The sequence below is a fragment of the Cupressus sempervirens genome, chromosome 5, assembly GCF_028749045.1.
Source record: "Cupressus sempervirens isolate cs-2001-9-10 chromosome 5, ASM2874904v1, whole genome shotgun sequence".
In the NCBI taxonomy this organism is placed as follows: domain Eukaryota; kingdom Viridiplantae; phylum Streptophyta; class Pinopsida; order Cupressales; family Cupressaceae; genus Cupressus; species Cupressus sempervirens.
This window is the reverse complement of record NC_143122.1, coordinates 522764746-522790208: the sequence shown is the minus strand read 5'-3', so window position 1 is coordinate 522790208 and position 25463 is coordinate 522764746. Positions and strand designations below refer to the sequence as shown.

The window sequence follows — 25463 nt, the reverse complement described above, 5'->3', positions numbered from 1 at the left end:
AATATATTTCCCTTTCTCCATTGCATGAAATTTGAAGTCCGTGGGGATTTAAGTGGGTTTATTTCCCATTTTCATTTTTTCACAATGTTTGTATATGCCACGGGTTATAAGTGTTTTTAAATACTTATTTCTTTTTGCAAATCATATGAAAATAAAAATATATAATAGTGACTTTATAAACTATTTTATATTTTTATTTAAATTGCAAACCTTTATAAACATGTTCCCTATATTTACTATCTTTAATATTGAGGATAAGTGGAAAAGTGTGACCTGTGTTTAAAGGAGGAGAAAGAGGAGAAAGATTAGTTGAAGACTTAGTACTTCAAATCTTTTGAATCATAAGGAGGGATTATAGGGATTTCAATCTGGGTCGAATTTAAACTTTGACCAAGTATTTTGGAGGTCTTTATGGCCAGTTAGAGCATTTTTGGGGAATTTTGATATGAATCATGGGTTTCCTTACCACTTAGTGCAGTTGTTAGGCAGTGAGTCATCTTTTTGATAAGATTTGACTCCTCTTTTGTAGCCTTATTTCTTGAATTCGACCCAAGTGTTGGGTTTGTATTTAGAGAGCTCTTTGAACTCATTTCAGGGGTTCGGATTATGCAAAGAAGGCTTATGTGACAATTGTTTTGTCCTTAGTATTTTTGTGCAAAAATTTGTAACTCATTTTGGAAAGATCAAATACAAGTGACAGTGGCTGAGTTTATGTTATTTGAATCCATTTTGGAGCCTTCTCTTCTTTCTGTAATTCTGTGTATTTTTAGGTGATTTGATAAAGACAACTAGTGAATCATCATTTTTCCATGTTGCTTTGTCTCACCCAAACACCTAGTTGCAGAAAAGTATGTTTGTTTGCAGGTTGTAGTTCATGTTTTAAAAGATGAAGCTCATAAGAGAGGCATTTGTTTTCCTCCTTATGTTGGTTCATTTTCAGACGTTATTACAAAATATTTATGCAAGCCTATACAGAAATGAGTGTTTTGTATTCATTCAGATATGCTAGTAATCCCTCCTAGTTATTAGTATTTGAATTTTCATATCATTTTAGTGCATCATCTGGTTCTCTAGTTTAGAGTTTAAGATTTTAGGTTCATTTCAGTAACTTCTATCCCTTTTCCTCACAAGTTCATCTTAGTTTTCTAGAGTTATCAGTGATTATCCAATAGGAACCGGCCTAGAATCCGGAGGTTTCATTTCTAGTTATGCATTTCCCACATGCAGAAATGAATCCCATGTTAGGCAAGATTGTTAAACTTGTTTAGTTTAACAGGGTGCAAAATTTTAGCCTTAACAGGCTCAACATGCAATTTTTTGCTTCTCCTTAATGGTGCTCTCATCCCATCCATATCAACTACAACTATGATGGATCTATTGCACATCGATTGCCACATCCTCAGCACAACAATCACTACATCACATGGATATAAGGTCATCACCAACTATTACTATAAAAGTATGTGTTGTAACTATAGATGGTGAAGACTATACTTGAGTCAACTCCATGGTAAGCTCCTCAAGCCGTGGCTGTAGCTCTTGCAATGCCAATTTAGGTTCTCTAATAAGTCTATAGTCACCTCAAGCTCATGAGTGAGCTCGTCAACCTCCTCTTCCTGTAGAAAATACAACCCCACTCGAGAAGATAGTCTCTATCTACAAGTAGTTGTAGGTAATTTTGTGTCATTATTATAGTTGCTTCTCAAAGAGCATGAAACTTCACAAGCGAAATACGACTATCACAATGGTCATTTGTCATGGGAGTGCTCTAACCGTAAGTTTCAAAAATTTGCCAAGAATTGTCAAAGTACTCAATGGTTGTGGTAATCATAATATCATCCACCTGTAGTTTTCCAACCAAATGATGTGGATCCTAAATTGTATTACTCCCAAAGTTTGCACTATGATATAAGGTTGTAGCTACATCACTCACCTAATGATAAGAAACATCGTGTGTGCAATCATCAGCATACACATTATCAACTACTACTATGTCCCTCAATGGATGGCTCAAAAGACACTGTAGAAATTGTCGACTTGACTATAATTCCACACACTTCCACCCCAAATGTAACTGCAAATTCTTGCGAATCACGTTCTTTGGTCTTATTACCAACTAAAGGATTTTCTCATTTATTTACCATGGTCTGATTTGAAAAATCAGACTCATCATGGCATGAATCCCCATCACAAATAGCATCATTAGTACCTATTTCTTAAGTACTATTATGTGGGAACTCGTTGGGACTATTTTGCACATGTGTGATCACTGCTATCTCATGCTGATGTAAAGTATCACTGTAGCTGTCATCAAATTCAGAAATGTTATAACTTCTCCTACCAGCCCCAACAAGGATGGTAGGAAGCTGCTTTGGTACCACAGAAGAACCCCAATAGGTTCTAACATCACTATTGTAATATCCTTTGGTAGAACTAGTTGTATGTTGTAGAATTGAACCTCAAGGATTACTGACAAACAATTTTTCATAAAAAAATTGTGCTTTCTGTTCCAGATTTCAGTTTGATTGTTGTTTCTTAAAATGATACCAAATGTGCTTTGGAATAGTTTCTAGAATGTCTACTCAATATCTGCAATGCAGATGCAATTTATTTGGGATTTCCAATGCAAATATAAGAACAACACAGGAGAAATGAGTACCCATAGGAAAGGCATTTGATCAAACAATTGTGCAACCTATAACTCCTTATTTTGATTGCAAATTGTTAAAAATGGTAGCTGCAATAGAGATCTTTATCTCTATAAATATGGATGTTATTACAGTTATTGTTACCTTATGCTGAAAAGGACACTTAAGTTTAAATTGTAATGACATGTGTCATTTGACATACGTTGAAGCATGGAAATTCGAAGAGTTGTAATTGTAATTTGCAATAAAGAGTCACGTTTTGGGAATTTAAAGAGACCTTTGATCGGTATGTGAAGAGTCTCTCCTTAAGTTTTATATATCACATCAAGTGATATGCATTGTTGTGTGGCTGGGTTTTTCCCTTCATTTTCGAAGGGTTTTCCCAAGATATTTTGTGGTGTTGGTTATATCTCTTTTATGGTTTCTTTTTTGCTGTTTTTCATCTGATTTCTGGGCTCAAGTTTTAACACAAACTACATTCATTATAATCATTTACAAATATTGTTATCTTAAACTACTAAGCACATATTATATAAAATTGGAAGTGAATGCTGCCATAATGCAACAAAGTGCAGCCTCCAAGAACAAATAGAAAGCTTCTATGTTACATGCAGGCAAAATATTAAAGTGGTCCCTCTCTTTTAATACAAGGGCTACCCTATGTTAGTGGTGTCAATTCAATAATTTTGTGTTTTGAGTTCTCTCTGCAACTTGTGTGGTGGCTAGACACCCATGTGCTTTGATTTCCATACTGGTCGTTCTGGCCTCTATACTCCTTATTTTGTGTTCCATCGTGGTCTTATTTTCCTTTTTCTTATGGTGTTGGTTTTATTTTCTTCTTTGCTTTTGGTTTTCCTTCATGTGTGTTTGACTTGCTTTGCGCAAGTTTAAACCCCTGTCTTGCCAATCTTTAACCATGTTGGCTCTCTCATGGAAGATGTAATGGCTTCTTCAAGAATCATTAAGGCAACGAGAGGTGGAGATGAGTTAGTTTGCATAACGACAAATAGTGGTGAGAATAAGAATGATGGTAATGGTCAAGAGGCTCATCAAACTCAAACCACTTTTGATGGTAATAAGCCTTTGTATAAGGCCATTGTTACTGAAGAATAATCAACTTCTTGTCTATGTTCTGCATGTTTTTCTAGTAAAATTTGTCAGGGTTTGGAGCATGGAAGCTGAATAGTCAAAACCTCAACCGATGGACTTGGACATAACAATGGAGGGCATGCCACAATTATTCATAGTGGAGGAGGGGAGAAAGGTAAGTTTCCATCCCATGAACTAAAGACCCTTTTTGTCTCGCCGAATGAGGACATGGTAAGAGCCATTAATGAATAGAAATCTTGGCTAAAGAATATAGCACTATTCTTTACATGTTTGGATAGAAATTTCCTTCCCTCTCGCAGCAATTTCGATGAATGGATAGCAAATATACGGGGAAAAAAATAGAATCCGTGTTACATTTTGTAGAATGATTCAAAAAGGGCTTTTTGTTTTTATTTGTTAAAACTCACAATATGTAGGAAAGGACTTCGGAAAAAATGTTTTGGAATGTCGGTAAGTCAGTTTTTGGTGTTTTTCCATGGTCTCCATCTGGAAGTGTTGATGAAGTCTTTGCTAAATCTTCTCCTGATTGGGTTGAAATAAAGAATCTAAATGTGGAATTTTGGCCTTTTATTCACCACCTTCTAAAAGCTATCGGCTTTGTCTTACAAATTGAACATTTGAAAGAAACTCTTCTTCACTTGAGCGCTAGGGTTTAAGTGGTGCTTGAGCCTAAAATTTCTTTTCCGACTATTATATCATTAGTTGTCTAAGGTGAAACCTTTTCATGGGACATTTCTCTTCTGGGAAATCTAGGAGCATGCTTTCATTGTAAAAGTAATGGTCATGCCCATAAAGGTTGTCCGGATTTGATAAAACGACAAGTAGCTAATTTTTCTATCGCAAAATCATCTACTCATAATGAGATTAATATAGAAAAGAAAAGGTTTATTGTCTCACATTCTATAAATTTTGAATCTATCTATATTCGAATAGAGATAAGAGAGAATGTTTCAAGATTGATCGTTTCCACCCCCTTAGAGGATGAGTTTATCACAATAGCTAATTCTTTATATGATTTTGAATTGATTCTTCCAAATAATAATACCTCTTGATATCCCAATCCGATTGAATTCAGCAATTTGCCAAAAGGATAACATTGAGTTAGTGCCCATGGTTGATACCCCCACTAGGTTGAATGCCCAATAGTTAGCTCTAAACACTATTGCTGAGAGGGTCGAGATGGTTAAGATTGCTACTTTATGCTTGTAGAATGATGATAGAATGATGGTCATGTCTTCCCTAAATCTATGTTGAGATCTTTCAAATTGAATCTTTCCCTTCTTAAGGATCAAAACACCTCTAGTGCTATCCAATAGGTTTCATATTTGTCTAAATTGGAAAATCAACATCTCAAATCGAAAGAAATTTGGGAGGGGCTTATAGTGGCCTGGCAGAAAGTTTTTCAATTGCAAGTCAAAATTGATGACTTAAGAGTTAGAATTTAAATGATCAAAACAAAGAATTCTTTGAGAAAGATTCAAAGCTATAAGATCCAAGGACAAAGAACTCGATCGTAAGTCAACTAGATTCATGAAGGAGATCAGTGATCAAATTAAATTTTTAACTTCATCAAAATCAAAAACAAAAAGAGAGCTATATGAAACCATACAAACTAATGATAAATATTTCTTGAATACAAAATTTATAACGGAAGCATTTTTCAATTACTTCTCAGCTTTTCTCTTATGAGCTTGGCCCTAAAAGCTAAGTGTCTCTTGATAAATGTCTCAAACTGTTACCCAAGAAAGTTTCCCATAAGGACTTCAATAGATTAAACAAATCTATTCTTCTGGAAGAAATCAAATGGGTAGTCAGTGCTCTAGCTAATAGCAAGTCTCCCGGGATTGGTGGACTCCTCGGTGAATTTTACAAAGCTAATATAGAATGGATTTGTAGTGATCTCCTCTCATTATATGAAACCTCTTACAATAGAGGCTCATTGGGTGAGAATATCAATAAAGTAATGACAAAATTGATCCCCAAAGTTGGCGATAAATCCCATCTCAAGATTTGGAGACCAATTACATTATTGAATATTTTATACAAGGTTATTGCCAAGATCTCGGCTAGAAGGATTGAGGATATGCTAAAGATATTTATTTCAGTCACCAAACAGGGTTTATTAAGGACATATACGTTTTATAGAAACCTTCTAACAATTTGGGAAGCAATGCACTAGGCTAACAAGGAAGAGCAAAATGTGACAATGATCCTTCTAGACATTGAAAAAGCCTATGATACAATAGAGTGACCTTTCATCATAGGAATGCTCAAGGCTTTTGGTTTTCCTGATTTCTTCTACAATTGGATTGAAATATTGTTTAGAGACTCTTCTACAGTCATTGATATGAATGGCAATCTGACTTATTGTAGCCCTCTCAAAAGATCAATTGGGCAAGGATGCCCTATTCCCCCTCCTTTGTCATAGCTATTGATGCTTTATAATATTATATTATAATTTCAGGGATCCCTCTCTTGGGCCTCCCATTAAACGTCTTGTTCTTCCAAATGAGGATGTGCTTATTAATTCTCAATTTTCTAATGACGTTTCTTTATTCTTGGAGTTAGATGAAGCTAACTTTACCAATGCTATGGATAGACTTTCATTCTTTTTTCTGGCCTCACGTACCAAGGTTGCCCCTCATAAATTCTTTGTACTAAGCTGGACTAATTCCCCTCCTGAGTGGATTCTTTCTATGGGTTGGCAATAGAAAGGCCCCAATACCATTGTCAGATATCTTGGCATTCCCTTTTCCATTGACCCTTCAACAAAAGATATGTGTCTTTGGTTATTTGATAAGATTTAGAAAAAGCACATAAAGTGGCAAACTCACCATCTCTTTGTTGTTGGTAAAACACAAGTTGTTCAAAAAGTTGTGTCCTGTTACCATTTGTACTTTGCTTCTACTTGGTTGCTTGCTAATTATCATATTGAAAAGATTTTGAGAGACTTCTTATGGTCTAATGGAGTGGGTAGTAAGAAAAGGCACTGTGTGAAATTAGTAATATTAAGCTCTCTAATTTGATTGATTTAGATATACTCTTAAGGTAGTTGAAATAGTGTGATGGATCATTGATAAGTGATGTATCTACAAAGAAAATATATAAGATGCTTCTCTCAGGTTAAAACATCTACTAGAGACTGATCCAAGTTTGGGGATTACATTGCACCTTTTCTAATTGCTTCTCGTTTTATCAAAATATTTTTGGCAATCCAATGTTGAACCCAAAAAGTTGTGTTTTAGATGGTTCTTGTTAATTTAAAAGCTTTCTATGGGTTCCAATCTGGACTCTCTAGTCCTTAGTCCAGTTTAATTTAATCTTTGTGTTGTCTTTGAATCTTTTGAACATGTTTTGTTCAGTGTGATTTTGTTACTATGGTAGAGTCCATAGTTCAAAACAACGTCGATAAGTGACCGATATATTAGTTTCTTGCGAGAAGTTTGGAGTGGTGAGGAAATACAAGGTTTCAGATCAAAATCTCGGCCGAGAAGTTGGCAATATATCGTTGAGAAGTTGAAAAAAATGTCATGGGCAGCCCAACGAGATACCATTTAGTGTTTATTTAAAAATTTGCAGCCTTCAGAGGAGAGGAAAAGGGTTTGGTGGATAGAAATAGTCATTGGAAGCCTTGTAGATTGATTGCAAGTGGACTCGAAGAAAAATTTCAAGAAAATACCGTTTCAAAAGAGGGTGGTTTTGCACAGAGATTGGATGACATTCAGGAGAAGGGCAGTTAAAGTGGGGATATAGATGATGAGTCATTGCTAGCACCAACACTAGCTACATCTAGGATGGATATCGAGACAACTACAACCACAACCATAGTGGACTGCTAGGGCTAGATCCCGTCCGACTCCCATAGTTTTTACTAGAGCTACTGGGAAGGGGAAGGGGAAGATGTAGACTAATTTTATATTGTACTTGACATTTGTATTTGTTTATCTTTTACAATGACAATTTTCTATTTTTAGTTTGCTTCAAAGTTCAAAGTCTTTGACTATATGACTGCCAGCCATCAACATTCCACATAAGGATGAGATTTTGTTAAATATTGCATTTATATTATATCTAGATCAGCTTGTTTGGTTTGTTTACTCATTTACTGACTCATTAGATGCATCTCCTTATTAAATTTTGCAAAACAAATTCATTTTAATTAAATTTAAGTTGTTCTTAAAATTCCTGATATTTTCCCAAGAAGTAACTTATTTATCTCCGATATTTGCTGAGAAGTTTTTTTCCCCCTCGCCATTAAGTGTTAGAGAACGAGATTTTGAACTACGGTCTTGTCAATCTTTTTAGGTAGTCCAGCTCTTTGGAATTCCAAACCTGCCCTACCTTGGAGTGAAATTTTAGTTGGCAATGTTGAAATGTTTGATTCTAAACTTAACTACTTATGTTCCACTCTTGTGAAGTCCTATGGTTCTTATGAAAAGAAAGAAATGAAGAGGTGTTTCAGAAGAAAGATAGAAGGCTTACTGAGTTTACATGTAAAGTCACACATTTTCATCATGTCACATGTCTCTCTTTCATTGGAAATCTCTATGGCTCAATTTATGCCGCTAGTCCGTGATGTTTTACTGCTTATTCATAAAAATGATGTCAAAGCAATTAGTTACATGAACCAGTACAAAGATATGCTAGATACCGAGGAAATAAATCAGCTTGAAAAGATGAAAGATCTGAATTTTTCTACTGATATTTGGAATCCTGTTCCAGATAGCAATAATCCTGAGGATGTTGCAGGGCCTGAAGATGATGCTTCAATTGACTATGTGCTCTCAAGCTGGAATGATGAACTCTTTTCTACAGAGTTTCTTGAATCTCTAAAAGCCAACAATGGATGGGGCCCTATTGAAGGCTGATTATATAACTCCTTAACAAACATTTTGATAAAATTTTGGTCTGTCTTTTGGATGATATTGTCATTTCCTCTAGTTTAATTTTTGACTCTCATGTTGTTAATATGGGAAGACTTTGATTTGTATGCTTTTGCTTATCCTTTAACTTGTTATACAGTCGAGGAAGAACTTTATTTCCGAACATAATTGCTGATTACTCTCAGCTGAAGTGATTGTATTAAAATGTTTAAACTATTCTAATATCAATACACCGACTGTCAATATTTTCAAACACATACCTATTTATCAGAATTTAGACTCTAGTATGGATTTCACAACCCTATATAATCAGTGGCTATGTCCCTCTGGCTCACGTGGCATCTTAATGTGAACAACTGCCTCTTAAAACACAAATACAGGTCTATTAAGCAACAATCTGCATTCATAAACCATTACCCAACACTGCAAACACTCTCCAAGACTAAATGCAGAATCTTCCTCCTGATTCGGTTGACAAATTAATCTCATTCATAATTTGTAGATGAGATTATTGTTGGCACAATTCATTGGCAGAGATCAACCAATTGAATGTGCAAAGTCTTGATAGAATTCAGAATCCGATAAGATCAATAATTTGAAAACCCTTGGCACTCACAATTCACTGATTCACATACATCAAATAGACAATAGAATGATCTTCCCTTTGCATTGAAAGAATTTATAACTTCCAATCCCAATGGGCTAGTAGCTTCATGAATAATCTTTACATGACTTAAACTTAACCTGGGTATTTTAACATATTTGTTTTTGTTGCTATGATTTGAAATATAATAATTTATTCTATTTCCCTCATATGTAATAATATAAAGCATATTTTAATAATCACTTATATCTCCCTTTAAATTGGCACTTTACATTATTCTTCTTACGCACTTTATAATTGGACATTAAATAACCGCTTTAAATAACAAAATCAAATAACATGTAGTGATGTGTGCTTTTAATTAATTAGTAACAAGTATTGCTCTATTAATAATTAAAATTTAGCAACTCCAAAGATACGAATTATTTATCAATTCTATCAGAACTAGGAAGTAACCCACTGCATTCACTACTAACCAATATGCATTACTAAAAAAAGTAAGCGTCCATCTCTATCAACCCTTGATTTACTATAATTAGTAAATCCCTGAATAGCTGATAAAAAATGGTGCCAAAGGTCATCACTGCAATTGAGATTGGTCTAGGTACCCTTGACTTACTATAAATAGTATGTTTACCAAATGAAGAGCAAGTCTTGAACACTTCTGTAATGTGGAAGAAAAAGAGACTCCTGTTCTGCCAACTAGGAACCCTCCGACCATCTAAATTAGCATATGAGGACTAATGATAGGCTAGTCAAAACGAAGTTTGATGCTTGCAAAAATGGGGATATTACAAAATGGGTCATAAATATCACATGATGGTGGTGGAGATGAGGAAGCACTCCCTTGCTATTCTAGAATTTCACTGTGAAGAGCCCCAATGGCTCTATGCTAAAGATTATATTATTTTGTTTTGAGAGTTATTGTAATTTTTTGCATTTTGATATATATGTTGTTTTTGTTTTTTTGGAATTTGTAATGAAACAATGCATAGAAATTGGAAGGAAATCGAAACTTGCACACTAACTTTATTCACTGTAAGGAAATTTGCATATATTTACAATTTTGATGGTTAAATGACGCAACACAATTAATTCAGATTTTTTAAGGAACCTGATGGTACCAATATATGGTGTTGATATCCAGAATAATCTGCAGTATCTCGATTGCAGACCGGTTATTGATGTGGCTGCTGTTATGAATGAAGTGGCCAAAAGCAATCAAGTTTGAGCCCTCTACTTTGAACTCAGCCTTAACATCAGTTTGGAAAGCCTTCAAAAAAGTCCAATTCAGCTATGATAGGGCATTTCCTTCCCAATGTACTTGTTTTAAACTTATAAGAACATCAAACTCGGCCCTTAGAACGCAGAATTTGGACCAATCCTTCTAGCCGTCCTGACACTGGACTGATTGCAGCAGATTCCAGATTAGTTTCTTTGCACAAATGTCCCGACAAACCCTTTCTAAATTGCAGCAGTAGCTATAACATAATTCATTGGTATAAATGACCCGCTCAAAGTGTGAAGATCTGTAAAGAATCCACAACTCCTTCAGCATTGGATTTCCCAAACCCTTGAATACCTTCAACTCACAATATAACAAATGTAATAGGATGATTGATCTATGTCTGAGGCTTGCTTTTATTATAAATGGAGCCAAGAAATCTTCTGGTATATACCAATGGCTAGAAGCTTCTTCCATACACTTTTCACTTAAATAAAACTTTGCTTCTGGTAGCATTTAAAAAAAGTTTGAAATGTAATAACTCCATGTACCTTTTTTTATAATAAAACTTGACTTAGGCTTATAAGTTAATTAATTATGTATAACTTAATAAATGACTTTCATTATACTCCTGGCTCAAGAAACTGTGAAGTATCCATCCAAATGCAGAAATAGGCTAACCAAAAGCATCTTCCAAGTGCACAGCTAAAAATGAAAACCAACCCAACTGACTTACTATAAACAGTAAGTCAACTACTAGAGACCCTTAAATCAAACTGTTAGGTGACATAAGCTTACATTGACCACATTGTATCTCTTTGTATTAATTTTCTTATTGATTTCTCATTTGATGTGTTGTTTTGTGGCTTTTAGTGATTTCCATCCAAATGCAGAAACAGCCTAACCAAAAGCATCTTCCAAGTGCACAGCTAAAAATGAAAACCAACCCAACTGACTTACTATAAACAGTAAGTCAACTACTAGAGACCCTTAAATCAAACTGTTAGCTAACATAAGCATGCCCTTGAAGCCTACTAAAAGGGGACGTTACATTGACGGTTGACCACATTGTATCTCTTTGTATTAGTTTTCTTATTGATTTCTCATTTGATGTGTTGTTTTGTGGCTTTTAGTGATTAAGTTTTTATAGTACCACCTTATCAATATTTAGCAATTAAAAGTAAAAAAATTCTAAGGAAAATTTCTATTCTTTGTAAAAGATTTCAAAGAATAGCAATGGCACTAATATCAAAATCTATCTTGTTCAAATTTTGTATTGTTGAATTCAATATCTATCCTCACTCCTACTAGGGGACCATCCAGTGTCTCTTTGTTATCTTCAGTGCAGTAATTTATCTTCTAGCCTCTTGGTTTGGAGTTGTTTATTTTCCTATTTTGAAAGCAATTTTGTAATAACCCCAACCGGTTATAACTTCAAGAAATACAAAATTCTTTAATAATTTAGTTGTTTGACATTCGTCAAACACTTTGCAAGCAAGCTTTGATACCACTATAATAACCCCAACCGGCTATAACTTCAATAAATACCAAATTCTTTAATAATTCAGTCATTTACATTTCGTCAAACACTTTGCAAGCAAGCTTTGATACCACATAATAACCCCAACTGGTTAGAGCTTTGTCGGACACCAAATTCTTCTCTAATTTAGTTGTTTGACATTTCGTCAAACACTTTGCAAGCAAGCTCTGATACCAATGTAATAACCCCAACCGGTTATAACTTCAACAAAGACCAAATTCTTTAATAATTCAGTCGTTTGACATTTCATCAAACACTTTGGACACAAGGAATATAACGCTGATTTGAATGTTGATTGTTCCTAAATTCAAACTCCAAATAACTAACAATAGCAATGCAAATATTTTTTTTGTATTTGGAACATATAAACATTGGCTACAAATGAGAAAATATGCATCTTCAACAATGAGACTTAAGGCAGTGCATGCTATGATCTAAATGATATTCTAATTCGCTTTGATAACTTCTAAAATGAAATTCTGATATAAATCAGTCTGCAATCTCTCCACAACAGATTTAAAAAACCCTACCAATGCCCTAAATATCTACTCTCAAACAATGCAAAATGTAATAGATAGAAACTTGGAATTGCTCCAAAAATCTGAATTTTACTATAGTGAGTCACTGTAGCAAATCACTATCGCAACAACATTGTAGTAGTGTCACTATAGTGACGACACTGCAACAGCTATACTGTAGTAGTGGTACTGTAACAAAGTTACTATAGCAGCATTACTGTAGTGGTGTTACTGTAGTAGCGATACTGTAGTAGAGTTACTGTAGCAATATTCGACTTATTCGTTCAATCTTACTCCACAAATCTGGCCCTAGCCCACAAATTTGGCACAATGAAAAGACTGATTTGTCTTCTCCAACAGTTGCAACTCCTCAGAAGATATTTCACCACCTCAGTTATGCAAATCAATGGGACTGTTCATTCCCAATGATCAATATAGCAATTGTAGAAACCCTTGGCTTCACAAGTTATCTGGTAGAGTAGATGACAACACATTCGATGCTCAACAATGAGGCTGTCCTCCCTATTTATTCTTTTCCTCCAATAGATGAACCTCTTTCTAGAAGAAATAAAATAATATTTAATTCCTTCTTCTAGAAGATTTTTTAAATTAATTTATTTAACTTTAGTCACTTTTAATTAACTTAATTAAATATAAAGTCACCTTTTCATTTTAATTTAATAATTTTATAATAAATTAATTTAATCAATTTCTCCTTATTTCCCCACTTAGCCTTCAAAGAATGTAAAGGCTAAGAATCCATTGAGATGCTAAAAATATGGAGACATTACAGACCGCCCTCCCTGAAATTGCTTGTCCTCAAGCAACTTCAACTTTGGATGCTACAAAATCTCCTCATTCTCCCATGTTGCATCCTCTATCAGGAGTTCCTTCCATTTCAATAGATACTCCCTTATAATATGTCGCCTCAAGTTCTTTTCTCTGAAATCAATGATAGCCTTTGGCACTAATACCAATTTTCCCTCATCATCCAAGGGTGGAAGCACTGTAGAAGGAACAATATGGTGTCCTAACGCCTTTTTGAGATGTGACACATGAAAAACTTTATGGACTTTTCTTTCTGCAGACAAATCCAATTCGTAAGCCACCTCTCCAACTCTCTTGATCACATTGAAAGGCCCATAATAATGTGGCTTGAGCTTTTCTGCACCATTCTTCTTGAGTGTAGACTGTCTATAAGGTTGTAACATCAAGTACACTATATCTCTTTCCTTGAATGAACGTTCAACTCTTCTCTGGTTTGCATATTTTCTTTTGCTGGTTTTGTGCCCTTTGAATATTCTCCTTGAGAGCCCTCATGACATCTTGATTTTCCTGCAATAAAACTCCAATGCTAGGCACTCTACTATCACTCATCAATAAATCAAGAGAGTTGGATGCCTCATAACCATACAAGACCATAAATGGTGTCATCTGAATGGAAAGATGGTAGGTGGTATTAAAGCAATACTCACATAGATATTTTCTCTTAACCTATCCTTTTTGCTGCCCTACAATATAGTTCGTGAGATATCCCTTCTTGGTTAGATCAGCAAGTAGTGTTGCATGCTGTGAATATCCATGAACAAATATGTCGTAAAGGCCACACGAGCCCAAAAATCCTCTGAGTTGTGTGAGACTCTCGAGTGTAAGCCACTCAATGATTGCCTTGACCTTGTCTATATCCATACATACTCCCTGTGTGCTAATGATGTGTCCTAAGTACAACAGCTCTGTCCTAACTCACACTTGAATTCCTTGACATGCAAGGTCTCTTTGCCAAGAATATCCAAAACAGTATCAAGATGCGGAATATGATCCCTCCACAATTTGTTGTACACAAAAACTAACACAAAATGCTTCAACTATTGTATGTCTAGATAATAAACATGTTTTTGTTGCTCCTCATGTATCAGCATCAAAACACAATCTTTGTTATGAAGCCATGTCATCCGCAATGCCATATCAGCATCTCCCATGTTTTACCACATAAAAATCTGCATTAAACTCAACGCTATTCAAATGCATGGGCAGATCTGAAGTCTTCTTGTCGCACCTATGAGTGTAGCCATTTGTAACCTTTTCTTATACCCTCAAAGACCTTCATTTGTATGTTGCATCTCTCAACCAACTGAGCATCAATGAAGTTATGTGTGGCTCCTGTATAAAGCAAGGTAATGATCTTCTTCCCAACTAAAACTCCATGCATCCTAAAGGATCCCTCACGCTGTATGTTAGTGAGACGTGCTTCTTGTAGTTGGACTGACTCTTCCCTTTCAGCCCTTTCTTCCTCATGTTCTGATCCTGCTAGCTCAGACCCTTCTTGATCAAATTTTTTATCTAAATTTTCAGATTCAAAATTCTCATTATATGGCCACATAACACAGCCAATCTTTCCCTTACACCTTAATGGACAATTATGGTTTCCATCATGCGCCCCTTTGCAATAAAAAAAAAAAACTTCTTTCAATTCAAATCATTATGCATTTCTCTATCTATAGGTGATGCTGATTCACCCTTTCGATCTAACTTTTTTTGAACTGCCCAAATATGATCCTCAATTTGTTTGTGCATCATGTCATGATGAGATAATGCTGCAATAATCTCATCCTTCTTCACCTTCAACCGAGTCTCCAAGCTATGAGCAACTTTAACCGCACATGAAGAACCCTCAACTATTCTTGTTTTATGTTTGGAATCTTTGCCAAATCCTTTAATTGACTAGAATTATCAAATTCATTGTTGTAATCGGATCTAGGGACATTTTTATATTCATTCTTTGTTTGAAATAAGAGCCTACTAATGTTTTTGATTAGATAAACATGTTTTACAAGGAACCTGAAACCCAATAGTTAAAACATAAAAGGCTGATAATAAGCGTGAAAGCCCAGCCAAAAAAGTATAAGTTCAAAGGTTGATAATAAGCATAAAGCCCAGCCAAAAAGTAGAGTTCTGAGAAAAGACCAGGAAAAAAAGACAAGCAAAGCCACAGCGTAAAGCCACAACAAAAAGCCAAAAGACAACAAGAAACAAAAGAACAGGCAAGAGTTATTCCTCGTTCTTTCGCTCTAGCTCTTGCATAACCTGAGCAGCCTCAAAGGCCAGTTGATTCTCCTCCTAATGTTATCCATCCTCTTTTTCCTTGCTATGCTGAGGAGATTGACCTTTCCTTTGACTTCTTGAAGATGTTGTCTTTGATGGGCAGCCACCAATTTACCTTTTTTAGCTTTTTGCAACAATTCATCATTCATTTCTTTAAACTTCTTCACCTCATTAATGCCAAAGTATGTTAAACTAGCTCTTGTATAATTGATATCTTTCGATTGACCAATAGGTGTAAGTCTGCCATCAATGGATGTTATCATTGTGTTAACATTTTCAGTATATGGAGAATGGTGGTGCATAACACAATTGCCCTCAAAAAAATGAGTAATGATATCATGCCATTGTAAAGATTTACCTTCATCATGTGTAATCAAAATACTAGAGGCTGCTCCACTATTTAGAGGATCAACTTTCATATCCACCTTAAGCTTCAATCAAATGATGAGGTCTTTGTAACTGTCCATTCCAAAGCAAGCTGCCTGACTGAAATGAGTCTGAGTTAGACACATTATGTTGTGTGCTATCGTCCATGCGTACATCAATAGCCAATGTACTGCTGCTATGTCCTTCAACAAGTAACTCAACTACATGTTCCTCTAGCTCGCAATCTTGGGGTTCCATGCCAACCACTGAATCTTCAAACTCATTTACTAAGGTCTGATTTGAAAAATCAGAGTCATCAGTACATGAATCTGCATCATGCATTGTGTCATTAATACCCCTTTCTCGAGTACTACCAAGTGACATCTCAAGGATAACATTTGGCCCTTGTGGATGCAAGGTTTTATAACTGATGTCATAAAAATCAGAAGTGTTTATGCAATCTCCATTCATGGTACCGATATCTTGAGTGGCAACACCCACAACTACTTCCATAACCTCTTGTAAGGATGATGTAGAAAAATCATCGCCCAAGGTTTTCCTGATTCAAATTTGCATGCACATCAAATTCATCATATAAATTTTTACACACCTTATTGTAAGTAGAAGACAAAATCATTCTCCTCTATTATGGGTCGAAGATTCTGGAAAGTGTCTAGCTTATGAGTCCAAGATTGAGTTGTAATCATCCCGCTACGATCAAACATAAGTAATGTGAATTTGTGTGCGCATGCTTCAAACCTCTATTTTGGTCACTTGGTCTTCGATCTCACCTTGTCTTATAATGCTCTCTCCTTTGACTTAGCAATCTGTCAACGCTCAGGTGTTCATTAACCTCTGGTGTCAATGATTCCCATTCAACATTCCCTGCCATAAGATGACCTGCAAATGTTGCCTCTCCTTTAGCATTATCATCTTCGTGTTTATTCCTGAGAAAGGTAGGGCGTGTAGGCCTATGAATGGTCCAGGAGGAAGCTTTTTGTACTATACTTGTGTCAGCATCTAGGACTTGGTTTTGTTTCATCTGTTGGTTCATCTTCTGTATTGTTGTAGTAAGTTTTCGTAAAGCTTCAACTATCTGTTGCTGCTCCACTACCAAATGTCTAAAGAATTCTCGTGCTTCTCTTTCTTCATTGTCTCCACCATCTTTTCCTTTGTTTCTTGCCATCTCTTCTCCTCCCTTATCACCCATTTCTTCTGCGAACATATTCTCAAGCTGATTTTGCTCTTGTTCTAATCTCCTACGAGTGTAAACCCTAAGGTGACCTTGCTTATGTGGCTACATATGAAACTTCAACCCTCCAGAATGGCAGGAGCAAGGCTATGATACTACTGTAATAACCCCAACTGGCTATAACTTCAACAAATACCAAATTCTTTAATAATTCAGTCGTTTGACATTTCGTCAAACACTTTGCAAGCAAGCTTTGATACCACTGTAATAACCGCAACCGGTTATAACTTCAACAATACCAAATTCTTTAATAATTCAGTTGTTTGACATTTCGTCAAATAATTTGCAAGAAAGCTCTGACACCACTGTAATAACCCCAACCGGTTATAACTTTGTCAAAAACAAAATTCTTCTCTAATTTAGTTGTTTGACATTTTGTCAAACATTTTGCAAGCAAGCTGTGATACCAATGTAATAACCCCAATTGGTTATATCTTCAACAAAGACTAGATTCTTTAATAATTCAGTCATTTGACATTTCGTTGAACACTTTGGACACACGGAATATAACGCTGATATGAAAGTTGATTGTTCCTAAATGCAAACTCCAAATGGCTAACAATAGTGATGCAAATATTTTTGTATACACTGATTACAAATAAGGAAATATGCATCCTCAACAATGAGACTTAAGGCAATGCATGCTATGATTTAAATGATATTCTAATTCCCTTTGACAATTTTTGAAATGAAATTCTGATATAAATTAGTTTGCAATCTCTCCACAACAGATTTATAAAACCCTACCAATGCCCTAAATATCTACTCTCAAACAATGCAAAATGTAATAGATAGAAACCTGTAATTGCTCCAAAAATCTGAATTTTACTATAGTGAGTCACTGTAGCGACGACACTATAGTAGCGTCATTGTAGCGACGACACTATAGCTGCGGTAATGTAACAAAGTTACTGTAGCGGCGTTATTGTAGCAGCGATATTGTAACAGAGTTACTATAGCAATATCCGACTTATTCCTTCAATCTTACTACACAAATTTGGCCCTAGGTGACAAATTTGACACAATGAAAAGACTGATTTGTCTTCTCCAAAAGTTGCGACTCTTTGGATGATATTGCACCACCTCAATTATGCAAATCAGTGGGAGTGTTCATTCCCAACGATTCAATGTAGCAATTGTACAAAACCCTTGGCTCCACAGGTAATTCGGTGGAGTAGATGGCAACACATTTGATGCTCAACATTGAGGCTGCCCTCCCTATTTATTCTTTTCCTCCAATAGATAGACCTCCTTCTAGAAGAAATAAAATAATATTCAATTCCTCCTTCTAGAAGATTCTTTTAATTTATTTATTTAACTTTAGTCACTTTGAATTAAATCAATTAAATATAAAGTCACCTTGTCATTTTAATTTAATGACTTTATAAGAAATTAACTTAATCAATTTCTCTTTATTTCCCCACTCTTTCGGAGAATGTAAAGGCTAAGAATCCATTGAGATGCTAAAAAGATGGGGACATTACAAATTTGGATAGTGTTATGTTTTCATCTATGAAAATTAAACATGGATTGGTCGTTTATTCTATTTAATGGTTCCTATTTTCACTTTGTGATTTTTCTTTAATGGAAGATTACTAAGTCAACATACCAATTGCAAAATTTGAAATTTATCTATTTGCTTTGATAGGATACCAAATTTGTGCCGCTGATTTCCCTCTTGTTTGCTTTCTAACAGATGGGGCTATTTTGTTACCAATTCTAAATTCCTTTTTTGTTGATTTTAAAATCTCTTTAGGTTTACCTACTTACCATCATGAAGGGACTCAAACATAGGCTTGCTGCTGGTGAGTCAAGAAATAGTTGAATTGCTTTGTCCATTGATTAAATATGTTCATGTATGGATAATTTTTTCTACTTATGTTATTTGTCATAAATCAAACTTTCAATGCAAGCAATAGAAATGGAAATAATGATATCATCTTATTTTTAGAAAGGGATATCAAATTGTCAATGACTATTGAGTTTTGGTTACTTTCCTTGTAGGTGCACGACTGTTTAATATAACAATTCTTTTGCCAAAAGAGAAGGTGGTGGTTAACTCAAAACAGGGTCCAATGTTAGTCAATATTAGTGGAAGGTAATTCTAACCCTTCACTTTAATTTTGCAAAAATAATGAATCTTGGTTATAAATTGTAATCAGTCTTTGAAAATTTAATTGAAGTCAAGATTTTATATTTTCATTTAGCTATTTAAGTAAAAACTTACACGCTTTATTTTGCAACTGTACAACCCTTTGTCCTTCCAATATTACGTAGACTGATGAAATACTAACTCACAATATGCCTTTGTATGTGCAATTATGTCTTTATCATATATTTGTATATATCACTAGAATATTTATCAAGAAATCAAACATTCAACATAGAAATGGGAGTATTTTTTGAGATAGAAATCAAGTTCTGAACACTTCCAATTGGAAAACAATCCATAACCTTTTAGATGAAAACAATATGTTTTTTTCCAATTGCATGGATAATTTGTCATGAAACTAAAATTGTAAAGAAAACTATTTACGCTTGCAGACTATTATGATGGCATGGTAAGTGTAGTGTTTGAAAATAGTGCTTTGCATGTTGCAGGTCCAGGAAATATCAGGGTTTTCCTTCAAGTTCTAGATTAGTAGATCCTTATTACAATCGCTAAAACAAAATCTAGAATTCTTTCAAGTGTACCCCAAGGATGCATCTCCCTCCCAAATAAAAAATCTCAATCATTCTTGGAACGGGGATGCATCGGGAATGTGAGAATGGCATTTCAGTACCCACAGTGGGCAACCCATCTTGCACCATCTATTAGAAATACAGGGACGTCTCAACATCCCTAAAGTAGTCAAGGGGACGCAGAAAATTTCCTCAATCCCTCTAGGAATGCCCAAGCGTATCTTGTCATTACAAAACTAAAAAGTGCAATTTAATAAAAACCAAGAGATTTTCAATATATTTTTAAGTTTTATTGTAGTTTGTACTTGTTTTGATATCATGCTACTAAATGTAACCATCTTTATGATTAGATACTCATACTTTTGATATCTATTATACATTAGAACTTATCCATTTGTTAATTCGGCTATTTAAAATTTTATTGTTCAATGCAATGTTCAAGTATTTTGTAACTCTAATTTGCTATATTATTGTTTTTCACCCTTGTCCCCCGACACCTTCCCCATTGTCCTAAAATTGAGGCCGCTCTGTCTCCCCTACACAAAAACGTTTCCCCACATTCCAACGTCCTCTTGTTCCCCACGGCGGCGTAACTATGGGTTTTTCACATTTAATGCGTATATTTTCATAACATAGCGCTAGTAAAATCTCAAATATAATGAATGCATTGCAATTCATTTGAATATGATTTTTTTATCGATAAATGGCTAGAGCCAAAATTATATTAAAAAGTAGTTCAAACTATACATAAATTATCTACCTAATAAAAACACGTATAAAGACATGAAAAGATCTAAAGGTAAAAGTCTCTCAAAACTGAAAAATAACTATAAGATCCAAATTGCCTAGACTTGGAGTCAACTGGGACTCAACATGGCCGACTTGACTCGTAACTCATGACTCAGTAAACTAACTCGCCAACCACTTGGGAAAGCAATACAAGCCTTTAAAATTTAGAGATTTTATACGATTTAAAACTTGTTTAATGTACCCAATTATTGAATAAATCTTAAAGACACAATAACATGACCAAATAGAAGCTATTTGATCACATGCACAAACATACATCGATCATAGAAGTACAAACATAAGTTGTAGCTGAAGTAAATAGAAAACTTATATATATTGTAACATGCTAAAAATCTCAAAACTAATTTATCAAATTATATTATAGGATTCATTACATTCTCAATCAACTTGAAAAGACGTTACAATTAAATCAGTTATTCTACTATTTCACATGAAAGGAAAATACAACTTAGCCGAATCTACTATTCTGAACAATTATAATCTACCATTCAAAATAACTAAGTAGAATACACATGACTATCAGTTACTAACTACCATTTCAATTGGATTTACAATCTAACATCTTTTCTAAGAAAAAATCAAATACATGAAAGTAACGTAAATAACAAAGGAAATGCGAAATAGACAAGGAAAAGAGTACAAGATCATATGTGATTGATGACACTGAGTTGTGCAAGCCTTGGCATCTGGAAGAGAGGAGAAGCATTATCTTGGGCTTAACCTCCCAACCATGGACCTGTAGTTCCCCACAATCTCCAATGAGAAACACCCTCCCTACTTATTTGGGAGTTGGTTTGGGACGCCCTTATCCAACCACTAAGCATCTTGGTGTTAGAGTGTCTACCAGTCAGTTGACGAGGATGTGGACACTTTCCAATCAACCAATCTCACAACTTCCAACACTCTAATCTGTGATTAGGCAATCATGCCATTAACTACCTTGGCCAAGGATTTCGGATGCGCAACTTGGATGTCTGATCACCCTATTGGTTTCCAAAGCCGTAGATTAGAATCTTACGAGTCTTGCCAACTCGATGCTGGGATATCCAAGTGGTTATGGCCAACTTGACAAGACCGAACAATTCGATTCAAGTTTTTGCACTTCTGCTTTGCAAGGCCAAGGCAGGTTTATATCACTTAAGTCCAAGATAATTATAAAAGTCGATTTTGAATATGAATACATTGAAAGTTTCCCAAATGGCAAGGATTAGAAAACTTTGCAAATTAGGAATTAAGAACAAAAGTAAATGGTTATGTAAATAAGAGTGTTTTAAATAAAGAATAATTATTATAGATTATTGTAACAAATAAATATATTATTTCTTGAAAGGAAAGAAATGAAATAATTGCCAGTGTATGGATTATGAATCATGAATAATATAAAGACCAATGCTAGAGTAAAAGGGCAAACAGAGTCAATATTATAAGTTATTTCACACAACTTTATAATGTTCTATGCACCTTAACCATAAACAATTTAATAATCAAGACGCGATTGATCAAATATATAGGCGCAATTTTAAACTAGTGTAGAATGCGCTTTACTCTTATGGCTAGGAGACAAACCAAACACATATACAAAAACAATTAAATATTTCACAATATCCGTGATAACTGAATTTAAAATGCTATAAACTGAAAACACACCTTACAAATGATCCATTCAATGCAGTTTGACTCCAGAATCGCATTAAATAATAATCAATAATCCAAATCCAGGAGCTTTGTTCAATCATTCAATCTTCACCAATAAAGAACATAATATACCAAATGTGCAACAATAGCTTGAGTTTGTAAAACATTCAGGAAATTGTATATATTGTCCCCCTTTGTTTTACATCTCCTATTTATAAACAATGGAAAGGCATTCACCCAACCATTGTACCTTTTTAATATACCTAATTGCATTTGTAACTATTTGATTAAATCATGGAAATATGCGATTAGGCTGGGAGTTAAGATCTCAGCATACAGCTACTACGGGATTTGAAATACAATAACATTTGGAAAAGAGTTAATTTCAATGTGTTCATTTCAAACATCATATCTATCGCTTCCTATTATTTAATCCGTCACATTTTTTTGCTCATGATGTGACAAGTAAGACTCCATAGGCTACAAATCCCTGTTGATAATGATTTTCTTGTATTTGCTTAATCCGGCATTCAAATGCTCGACATCCATCATTCTGTCTTGTGCATATATCCCGCATGTGTCTTCTCCAAAATCTTGGCATTGGGGTATATCTATTCTCGTTGTAGCAAGACGAGCATAAATTCACTTTCTCCAGTATTGAACAAATCTTCATTATTTCCATAATTATTTGAATGCAAGGTATACATGGACGACATGGCTTCTTGTATTTGTGTGGTGCTTATTACTAGAGGAAAAATTATCATTGTTTGTACTTCTCTGATGTGGGTAATCTCCTCTTCTGTCCTTTGTGTGAATCCACAATCCTATGACAAGCATAGTATATTATTAGATTTAAAATATTAAAAAATGGTTGATAATAAACAACATAGTCTCCCCACTAAGGAAGCCTTTTGAAAGATAGGCATTGAAATCTCCATTATCATGTGCGTGATCCTTTGGAATAGCACATCCACATATATGCCAAACTCCCGATGGTGCCTTGATTCTTATTGTCAATTATTCTTGGACCTGCGATAAGCATGGAGCACCTGTTTTTTCAACGAATAATGAATGCAATTGGAACATATATTTCTCCCTTCTGTATCTGGTTTGTGGTGTGGGCAAACTTGCTGTTTAAGAATTTGTTGTTCATCGCTATCCATATCTGTTCGAACCATATTTGCAGTCAAAGAGAATCGCTGCTTCAGACTTGATCATTGCCACAATACCATTTGTTCATGTTAAATATATTTTCATTCTTGTTTTTCTTATATATTGTTCTATACTTCCTCTTTGTGGCATTCATATCTGTCATCAGGCAAACAAGGTCATGTTTCATCTACAGCCCTATTATCGGTTACCTCTTCTATGTTTGAATTTCTTATTCACAGACATATATTTCAGACAGAGATATAACCATTCTATATGAAATGACATTTGTAATTGTTTTTCATATATTACTCCTCATCTCTTCCACACATAGGCTCCATGTTCTGTCTTATATAGTTCACTGGCTTTTTCCTTGATCAGATATAATTGTAAGAGTCAATTCTTCAAACTTTTATCATTTATATCTCTTCTGTTACAACAGTGACTACAATATATATATTTAATCTTGTTTAGAAGGCATCTTTAATCCCAAAAGCAACATCATTATTGGATACCGCCAAACGAACTTTGAGATGAATTCCATTGTTGCTAGCAATTCCTGTCTCTGAGATCCTGCTACAATATTTTAGCATCAGGTTAGTGGAATATTCTCCACCTTCACAGATACATTTGCAGTAAACTACTGGAGAAGTTGAACTACTAATTTTGATCACCATTGCAGATATAAGCAGGTACCAAATTACTGATACAATCATTCTTTTCAGAATCATCATGCGAGCTATTGAATCTTTGTGAAGGAAACCTTCTGGATGTGTTATGCATGCTGCAACTCTTTAAAGAATAAATCTCACGAAATCCTGCTCATACATTTGACTGGAAGTGTGCACATTAATCAAGGGATCTGACAATAGCTGAGAACTATGATAAATATCTGAGGCAGATTGAGAGCAAACATCCCGACATATAGTGGCACTCAAAGTAAGAGGCACTTCCCTTGAGCATACTGTCTCCAAGGCCAACACTGCTGCTACACATCACAGTGGAGTGACCTGAATAAACTGATCTCCCAAAGATCTTCACGTTGAGCCAGTGACATATATCCTGAACATTGTGGCAACAGAGGTCCAATGAACTGTGTGCTTTATTATCTGAATTGGTCTTCTCTTCTGTCTTTTGCGACTCTGATTTTTCACATTCCATTTGCATTAATGTTGTAGCAGGCAACAGAGTGTAGATACTGATCCTTAGAATACATTTGGACATGTCTTCCATTTTACCTCCTCCCCAGATTGCTGTATGTATATATCATTGTCTTCAAATGTTCCCTCAATTCACTGTGTGTCTTGTTCATGGCTTGTAGTTTTATCTATACTCATGAAAACCTTTTGACATCAACAACAACACTGCCTTAAGTCTCCAACATTATGACAAAAATGGAGGCTCGAAAATTTGCAAAAGTCCAGGCTCCATCACACCCACCGCTCGACTTGACAACAAGAAATATACAAGGGTTTCCATGAGCTAACTTAGTTGCTGTTTATATATATATATATAATTGTATTAGTGTAAATATCTTGATAAAATTGCATGACTGTTATACTAACCGATAGTAACAAATCGGTGTCTATAATTGTTTTAGTCAAGCCACGGAGGGCCATGACTCTCTGTGGCATATGCCACGGGAGAGTCATGTCCCTCCATGGACATTGACTCTTCATACCTATATTTATATTCTCTTGCAAACGGTGACTGGAAAATAATCAGAATCAATAACAAGGCATAAACGATTACTCCAGTCACTCAACAAAACACTGTCATCACCATTTGATATACATTCTGATCTGAACAAAGTTCAAGTCTGAGATAAATAAATACATTGATAATTCTCTATAAAGATACAATTTCCTTATCATGGTATTAGAGTCTAGCTAGAGGAAAATCAATTTGAAATTTTATTATTACAGACAGGGTCAGAGAC

At 34.9% G+C, this 25463-nt stretch overlaps 1 protein-coding gene across 4 annotated transcripts in view; it reads left to right on the top strand.

Annotated features, from left to right (window-relative positions):
- The window catches only part of MRL1 (Pentatricopeptide repeat (PPR) superfamily protein), a 197815-nt gene that overhangs the window by 152629 nt on the left and 19723 nt on the right, over nucleotides 1-25463 (top strand). For all 4 annotated transcript variants that reach the window (XM_089831654.1, XM_089831655.1, XM_089831653.1 and 1 more), the window contains 2 exons: nucleotides 19005-19053; nucleotides 19253-19346. In XM_089831654.1, coding sequence (XP_089687780.1) covers nucleotides 19005-19053; nucleotides 19253-19346 — 143 coding nt within the window. The remainder of the gene's footprint in view (nucleotides 1-19004; nucleotides 19054-19252; nucleotides 19347-25463) is intronic.